General features: G+C 47.4%; 1 protein-coding gene across 1 annotated transcript; it reads left to right on the forward strand.

Annotated features, from left to right (window-relative positions):
• Window positions 1-5250: 5250 nt before the first annotated feature.
• On the forward strand, window positions 5251-7092 carry LOC107115776 (gastrula zinc finger protein XlCGF57.1-like). Its single transcript, XM_015417541.1, has one exon. The coding sequence runs from the start codon at window positions 5251-5253 to the stop codon at window positions 7090-7092; it is 1842 nt and encodes a 613-aa protein (XP_015273027.1).
• The last annotated feature ends 2239 nt before the right edge of the window (window positions 7093-9331 follow it).

A 9331-nucleotide genomic window follows, 5' to 3' on the forward strand; every position in this document is an offset into this window, starting at 1 on the left:
GTTTTCGATTGCTAGCTATTGGGGGGGGGGGAACGTGCAGATCTGTCTTCACAGAGGAGGGAGAGCTTGTACCTGAATAAAACTTGGTCTTAAAGGTGCCATTGGACTGTTTTGGACCGGGGGGGCGGTGGGAGCTCTGCAACATACCTGGCTGCTTCTTGCTCTGGCTGAGGGCTGCTGGGAGCAGGGGGTGGGACTTGTTGCATGTGCCCGCCCCCTGGGATCTTTACTGCCGGAGCTGTGCTCCTGCAGGAAATGACTCCTGGTTCTACAAGCCATGTTCTGATCCACCAGGGCAATTCTCACTTGTCACCTGAGCATATGAAAGTTTATGATGTTCAGTGGTGTATCTCCGTTCTTATTTTCCTTTTGATACATTGCTGCCTTTCTCTCTCTGTCCCCCCAGGAAGAAGCCTCTCATCATAGCCATGTGAATAAAGGCACCTTCTCACAGTCTGAAGTGACCCAAGAGAAGGGGAAGGAGATGGAACAAGAGGACCCAGGAGGATCTGCGATTGGCAAGACAGCAAGCAAAGGCCCCCATCTCCTCCAAGCTGGGAGTGGTATGGAATTCTGGGAAAGAGCTGAGCCAGAGATCCGGGCTAAGGACACCATAACCTCAGGTGTACTTTGCCCAAACTTCCGGCTGTTCCGCTACTATGAGGCCGATGGGCCCCGAGAGGTTTGCAGCCAGCTCCATGGACTTTGCAACCACTGGCTGAAGCCGGAGAGGCACAGCAAGAAGCAGATCGTGGACCTGGTGATCCTGGAGCAGTTCCTGACTCTCCTGCCCCAGGAAATGCAGTGCTGGGTCAGAGGATGCGGGCCAGAGAGCAGTTCCCAGGCTGTGGCCTTGGCCGAAGGTTTCCTCCTGAGTCAAGCAGAGGAGAAGAGGCAGGCAGAACAGGTGAGGGGGTTTCCTCCAGGCAGGTCCCATTCAAGCAACAATATCTGGCTTTATCCTAAAGTTTCTGTGCCAGAACTTTGTCAGAGTGTTAATAATCCAAATGGGAGATTTCACAGCCTCCTTCAGCAGCCTCTTCTACTAGAGAATGTCTTTTTACTTTAGATAACTCACCAGGTTTGCTGATCGAAGGGTGCAGAGTCTGGGAGTGGGGCAGGACCCCTTGCTTGGTCTCTTCCATTCCATCTCTTACCCCCTCTCCCTCGCTGCTGTTTCAGATGTCGGGACCATCCGTGAAGACAGAAGCAACAGTCCCTGAAGAAGGAGGAGCTCCTCCTGAGGAAGGGCAGAGGGCGCAGGCCGCGGAGCGTGCCCAGGTTGCCGTCTCTTGTGGTAAGGATTCGTCATGTCTGGATGCGATTGGGGCACAGTGTGAATCTGATGGATAGAGAGTTCAGGCCAAGAAAAAAAATCAAACACTTCTTCACACAACACAGAGTTTGTTTGCGGCATTGAATGTCCACTAACTTGAATGTCCTCTAAAAGTTAATTAGTTAACTGCACAGAGGGCCATTCAATTCATTTCAATATCAATATCTTACCTTCCTTCCATAAGAGGAACTCAAGGTGGGTCAAAAGAGAAAAGCCAGAGAACCCTCAGCAGAGTGAATCAGGCTAATGCATAAAGGGAGCCTCCACCTGCTGGGGCAGCAGAGCTTCGAAAACCAGTTTTTAGGGCCTGATAATGGGAAAATTTGACTTCTGTGCCCGTACTTATAGTGCAATCCAGCAGGCTGCTATGGGAACTAGGATGCTGGAGTGGGGAGGGCTAGGAATCCTGGGGAGCTTTGGGGAGGGGCTTCGGGAGACAGATGTGGTATCATAATGACGTTGCATCTGGCTGAAAACCTGTTTGTGAAGTTAGAATTCCAAGAGACACTCTGAAAACTCTTTCCTATAACCCTTGAGTCTCCAGATGTGCTCCGGTCATGTCTGGGTCGAATGTGGCAGTGACATTTCATGTGATTTCATTTCCACACCCCTCTTTCCCACCCTCCCGGCCAGGAAAGGGTCTCAGGAAAAGTTCTGAAATCTTTTGGCAGCATTTATAATCCCTGAGGCACATAGGTACCTGGTGCCAGTGTTCCCTCTAAGCTGAGTTAGTGTGGGCTAGCTGACATGTTTTAGCTTCCAGCTCTCACAGTTTTGTCTTAGCTCAGGAAAGATGGATCCAGAGCAAACTAATTTATGCACCGGCCAAATCGCTCGCTCAGAACTTTAATGCCAGTAGCTCACAAAGTAGAATGTTTGCTCACAAGACTCCACAGCTTAGAGGAAGCATTGGCTGATGCTTCTCTTCTACCTCTCCCAGAATTCAGTAAAAAGTGTCAAAAAATAGTTGAGTGTACACAGGGCAAGGTTTCAGAAACCTGGGAGGGGGGGTGAAGCAGGGAAGACACAAGCAAGCACCCTTCCTTCCTCCTTTGTCTCAGTAACAGGCCGTGAAGAGGTGCTGTTGAGCCGTCGTCTTTTCAGAGGTGTGGAAATGGCTGCTGCAGCTCCAGTCCAGGTAGGAGAGATGAGCAGGGGACAACCTGGCTCCCTCCTCCTTTCTCAAGGGGGCTTTTGCTCCTGCAGTTTCTACAAGGTGTCCGGGCAAGAGATCCTCTGAACGCCGTTCCCTTTACCTTTACCAAACCATGCAACTCCCTTCCAGTGTACAATCTCTGCCTGGCATGATCTCTGAGGAGGGAATCTGCCTTTTCTTTCAGTGTCCCATTTCCTTTGAGGAGGTGTCCGTCCATTTCACCGAGGCGGAATGGGCCCTGCTGGATCCGGGACAAAGAGCTCTGTACAGGGAAGTCATGCTGGAGAACTCTGGGAATGTGGCCTTTCTGGGTAAGGATCTTTCATAGGTGCCCAAGGTGTCAATTGCTGCCATTGTGAAATATGCTGGGTTTGAAGCCCATAGTTTATTATCAAGCACGAACGGAAGACAAACTAGCAGGACTGGAGTCCTGCTTATATCCCCAAAACACACCACACCCAACACACACACCTGCACCCATAGGTCCAGTCCTGGATCTGGCTGGCCATTTGGTCCGTTCCATGATCCTAGCCAGCTATTGTCTTTTAAGCGAAGCTTTGCTATTTTCATGACCGCATGTGCAGTCCGCGGCTGATACACGACACATTGTGATGAGTCATGAATCAAAATACTGAATAGCAATACACCATTCGGAGGCCTGTCCCGCTATTTGAGGAGGGGCTGTGGCTCACTGGCAGAATATCTTCTTGGCATGCAGAAGGTCCCCGGTTCAATCCCCAGCATCACCAGTTTAAAGAATCAGGTGGGAGGTGATGGGAAAGACCTCTGCCTGAGACCCTGGAGGGCCGTTGCCAGACTGAGTAGACAATACTGACTTCAGCAGACCAAGGGTCTCATCATATATAAGGCAGCTTCCCTTGTTCATGTGAGTGTACTTGCCCAGGGGCCAGTGAGGCCAGTGTTGTGGCCATCACCCAAGCCAGAGAAGGTGTCCTGGCCTGAGGCAAAGGGGAAGAGAGGCCCTCAGAAAGACTCTGAAAGAAGCCTGATCCTCATTTCTCCATTTCCAGACCCCCTAGGTCACTCCTCTTTGTACCTGAGCAGCACCCAGTTCAGGGGGCTCACGAGGAGAGTGCCCACAAGTAAAGCAGACCCCATTTAAAAATATATGACGGTTTTTAAAGGATTTATTCAGCTCAGCAACAGAAAAACAAGAAAAGCTAACTGTTCTATCGAAGACATGAAAGACTTGGGATTCAATGGCATCTTTTTCTTGCAGTGTAACATTCCCACTGTAGCCTAAGTTACTCTACAGAAAAGTATTCGTCATAATGAAGCAAGAAAATATCAAGGCACACTAGCATGGCATGAGCGAAAAGTGAGCATGGCTCCCCTCTGGTCTAGACCCGTATTATACTTTCTACCTCTCTAGGGTCAGGTGGTCCTAATGACCCAATCAGGGGTCCTCCTTGATGGAATTTTCCAGAGGCTGACAGCACCCTCCTAACCCCCCCCTCCTGGTTACACATCTGGATACAGGTTCTCATGATGAACCAATTACCACATTCCGGAGCCTAAACTTTAATAAGATGTTAGCTGCAGGGGGACTCAAATCACGAACACCTGTAAGTTGGACCAGGCCACTTAGTAATCACGTTAACCCTTCGGGGAACTACGGTGGTTTCCCCACAGTTCCATTCCCCTTATACTGGTTGGGATTTTGGGCTTTAATCTTCACCATGGTTTTGTCCTTCCAGAAGAGTTTTTCCTGTTGAATTCCTTTCCTTCCCCATATAAGAATGATCACTTTCTCTCTACACTGACCCCGGAAAGTCAAGGCTAGCCCTATCTGGTCAGATTTCAGAAGCTAAGGAAAGGTCGATCGTGGCTAGTATTTGGAAGGGTGACTTCTAAGGGATGCCAGGGCCATAATGCTGAGGCAGGCAATGAGAAAACAACCTCTAAATAGTCTCTTGCCTAAAAAAGAAGTTTAGCCCACCCTCTAGTTCTGCAGAAAGCTATAGAGCTGGAACTTCCGGCTTTCAGACAGTCTTAGGCTCTCCTGGCCTCACGACACACTGCCATAAATAAATTAATTCTCTCTCTCTCTACGAAAGAAGCCAGTAGTATAAGGCTATGGTGGAGACAGGCAATGGCCTTGCATCCAAGGGAAGGCTGGGGAGTTCCTCAAGAGGGATCCCAAGAGCATATTTCATTCCCAAATGAGCTGGCTGAGCATGTATATCCTTCATGGTTATGTGAAGGGAATAGGCAACACATAGCCACGGGGGATTTCTGATTCACTTGTGAGCAACATTTGGTTTGGTACAGTCATACAGCCCACTGGGTAAAGAGGGAGGGAGGCCTTCTGGGGGCCTGAAATCCGGAGGCTCAGAAACTCCTTCCGGGCAAGAGTTCAGCTGTGGCTCTTGAGAGGCTGAGGTATCCTTAAATACTAAATATTCTGGGGAATAGTGGAGGGGTAGTTAAGATCAGCCAAAGGGCCATCAGTCCTTTCCTACTGCAGTCACATAGATGCCTTTGGACCTTACCAGCCCTCCCAGGTGCTAACAGGATCTCTCATTTTATTTCGGCAGAGAATGATAAGAGGAATGAGGAGGGTGAGGAACTTCATCAGCAAATTCCAGATAAAATGAAAAAAGAAGAATTGAAAGAACACATTAGGAATCGAGACAGAGCTAAGAGAAAGAAAGGCAGGTGTACGGTCGAGGGGAGAGATGAAAGAAAGAATACTATACGTTTTCGGAAGCGTAGAATAATGAAGACACACAAATCCATGCCGTGTGGAAAGTACTTGAGAACTAGATCACAGCTCCTTGTGCACCAAAGAATATACAAAAGGGATGAACCTTTTGAACATTCACACTGTAGGACTCTTGAACTGCACCGAAGAAACCACACAGGGCAGAAACATTTTAAATGCTCAGTCTGTGGAAAGAGATTCAGTGTGAAGGGGACACTTCAACTGCACCGAAGAACCCACACAGGGCAGAAATCTTTTAAATGCTCAGTGTGTGGAAAGATATTCAGTGTGAAGGGGACACTTCACCTGCACCGAAGAACCCACACAGGGGAGAAACCTTTTGAATGTTTAGTGTGTGGAAAGCAATTTAGTTTCAAGGTGACTCTTCAAAAACATCAGAGAAGCCACACAGGGGAGAAACTGTTTCAGTGCTCAGAGTGTGGAAAGAGATTTAGTCGAAACGACAATCTTCAACTGCATCAAAGAACCCACACAGGGGAGAAACCTTTTCAATGCTCAGAGTGTGGAAAGAGATTTAGTCAAAATGGCAGTCTTCAACGGCATCGAAGAACCCACACGGGGGAAAAACCTTTTCAGTGCTCAGACTGTGGAAAGAGATTTAGTCAAAATGGCAATCTTCGACTGCATCGAAGAATCCACACTGGGGAGAAAACTTATCAAAGTTCAGTGTGTGGAAAGCGATATAATTTCAAGGCGACTCTTCAAAAACATCAGAAAACCCACACAGGAGAGAAAGCATTTCAGTGCTCAGAGTGTGGAAAGAGATTTAGTCAAAAAGGTCATCTTCAACAGCATCGAAGAACCCACACAGGGGAGAAACCTTTTCAATGCTCAGAGTGTGGAAAGAGGTTTAGTCAAAATGGCAATCTTCAACTGCATCGAAGAATTCACACAGGGGAGAAAACTTTTCAATGTTCAGTGTGTGGAAAGCGATATAATTTCAAGGAGACTCTTCAAAATCATCAGAGAACCCACACAGGAGAGAAACCTTTTCAGTGCTCAGAGTGTGGGAAGAGATTTAGTCAAAATGCCAATCTTCAACTGCACCGAAGAACCCACACAGGGGAGAAACCTTTTGAATGTTCAGTGTGTGGGAAGAAATTCACTAGAACTCAGTATCTTGAAGCGCATCAAAGAACCCACACAGGAGAGGAAATATTTCAATGCTCAGAGTGTGGAAAGAGATTTGTTCGAAATGACACTCTTCAACTGCATCGAAGAATCCACACAGGGGAGAAACCTTTTGAATGTTCAGAGTGTGGGAAGAAATTCACTTGGAGCCTCAGTCTTCAACTGCACCAAAGAACCCACACAGGGGAGAAACCTTTTGAATGCTCAAATTGTGGAAAGAGATTCAGGCAGGGTTGCCATCTGAAGCAGCATCAGAGAACCCACACAGGAGAGAAACCTTTTGAATGCTCAGAGTGTGGGAAAAGATTCAGTCAGAGTGGCTATCTTCAACTGCATCGAAGAATCCACACCGAGGAGAATCCTTTTGGATATTCAGAGTGTGGAAAGCAATTCAATAAGAAGTGGACTCAGGGAACTCACACAGGGGAGAAACCTTTTGAATGCTCAGAGTGTGGGAAAAGATTCAGTAAAACTGCCTATCTGCAAAAGCATGTGATAACCCACACAGGGGAGAAACCTTTTGAATGTTCAGTGTGTGGAAAGAGATTTAGTAGAAATTTCAGTCTTCGACTGCACCGAAGAACTCACACAGGGGAGAAACCTTTCGAATGCTCAGAGTGTGGAAAGAGATTCAGTCAGAGGGGGAATCTTAAAAACCATCAGAGAACCCACACGGGAAGAGACCATTTAAACTCTCAGAGTGTGGAAAGCGATTTAGTCTAAATGGCAGTCCTCAAGTGCACCGAAGAAACCACACAGAGGAGAAGACTTTTGAATGTTCAGAGTGTGGGAAGAAATTCAGTAATAAGGGGAATCTTAAACAGCATCAGAGAACCCACACAGGGGATAAACCTTTTTAATGCTCAGAGTCTAAAGAGATTCAGTTATAGTTGCTCTCGTAAACAGCATCAGAGATCTCACACAGGGGGAAAACTTTTTGAATGCTTAGAGTGTGGAAAGAGATTCACTTTGAGTCGCACTCTTGAACTGCACCAGGGAACCCACATTGAGGAGAAACCTTTTGAATGCTCAGAGTTTGGAAAGAAATTCAGTAGGAGTGGCAGTCTTCAACAACATCATAGAACCTACACAGTGGAGAAATGCTTTGTATGCTCAGTGTGGAAAGAGATTCAGTCAGAGTGTAACTCTTCAGCTGCACTAAAGAACCTACACTGGGGAGAAACATTTTTAATGCTCAAGCATCTGGAAAGAGATTCAGGTAGAGTCACCATCTTCAACACCATCAAAGAATTCACACGGGGGAGAAACCTTTTGAATGCTCACTGTGTGGAAAGAGATCTTAAGGTCACAATGAGTATTTTATTTTGTTCAAAAATTGTATCATATGAATATTGTGGTCAAAGGGTACATGCCTTGTCTAAAAATGTATTTTTTGAAATGTTTTACTGTGTGTTTTTATCTCATTTTGCTAAATTTGAGGCCCATACCCATCATGCACAGCGGTTGCGTGCATTTACATACGCAGCAACACCCGGTCCAGAAAAAGCACGCACTGCCCACACTGTGCATGCTCTCCGTGCCAGGGCCTACGCATGCGTCACTCATTCCAGGGAGAGCCCATTGGGATTGTCCTTGAAGGGTGCCACATGACGGAGTGAGCTCCCATCTCTCGTTCCAGCTCCTGCCAACCTAGCAGTTTGAAAGCAAGAAATTGCAAGTAGATAAATAGGTACCACTTCTGTGGGAAGGTAATGGTGTTCCGTGTGCCTTGGTGTTTAGTCATGCTGGCCACATGACCACGGAAACGTCTTCGGACAGCGCTGGCTCTTCGGCTTGGAAATGGAGATGAGCACCGCAACCCTAGAGTCGGATTCGACTGGCTTTCGAGCAAGGGAAACCTTGACCTTTACCTTTGCCCAATTCAATGGGGCCTCCTTAAATACAAGGCCTTGGCCCTGATACCTTTTTTGTGTTTGCCAAGTCATAATGTGCTTTTAGAATGTATTTTTGTATCCAAAATTATGTACCCATGAAACTTTGCGAGAGAAGGAGGTGACCACTCCCCATTATGCGTATTGTGTCCCCTCCCTCCGGCCTGCACAGCAAGCCTCAAGCCGGAGAGGAATGAACTCCCCCGATGATCCCCGATGTGTGACCTCTCTGACACCCAAGAGCCCTTTTTGCTCTCTCTCTGTCGTGTCCCTGTCATTTACCAGTTATTGTGGTTTGCCCGTTTCCTCTTGAGATCTATTCTTTAACAAGTTTGGAAGGGCTATATAGCCCGAGGTAGTTGTTGTTGAACCAGGGGGTTTACACAGGCAGAGTCGGCCATGTTACGGGACCCGGTGCACCATGCACGGAGCGGTATTTGACAATTGCCTAGCCACTTCTTTACAATATTCAACAATGTCTATATAACTAGGGCTTCCCCTTTATCTGCTCTTTTAATAAGAATACTCTCATCTCCTAAGTTTCTTAATATCTTAGTTTCATCGGCTGTTAAATTCGGGTTCCCTCTATTTCTACTCCTTTTTTCTTTGTTCTTGTTCAGTCACACAGTCGAGTCCAACTCTTTGCGACCCCATGGACCAGATCACGCCAGGCTGTCCTGTCTTCCGCCGTCCTCTGAAGTTTGCTCATAGATCTTACATTCCAGGTTCCTATGCAGTATTGTTCTTTGCAGCATCGGGCTTTCCTTTCACCATCAGACACATCCACAACTGAGCGTCCTTTCGGCTTTGGCCCAGTCGCTTCACTTTTTCTGGGGTTACTTGTACTTGCCCTCTGCTCTTCCCCAGTAGCATATTGGACACCTTCCAACCTGAGGGGCTCATCTTCCGGCGTCATATCTTTTAGCCTTTTGATACTGTCCATGAGGTTTTCTTGGCAAAAGTACTGGAGTGGGTTGCCATTTCCTTCTCCAGGGGATCACTCTTGGTCTGAGTTCTCTGCTGTGGCCTGTCCATCTTGGGTGGCCCTCCACAGCATAGCCCACAGCCTC

Source organism: Gekko japonicus, unplaced genomic scaffold (genome assembly GCF_001447785.1).
Source record: "Gekko japonicus isolate JY-2015 unplaced genomic scaffold, Gekko_japonicus_V1.1 scaffold4852, whole genome shotgun sequence".
Classification (NCBI taxonomy): domain Eukaryota; kingdom Metazoa; phylum Chordata; class Lepidosauria; order Squamata; family Gekkonidae; genus Gekko; species Gekko japonicus.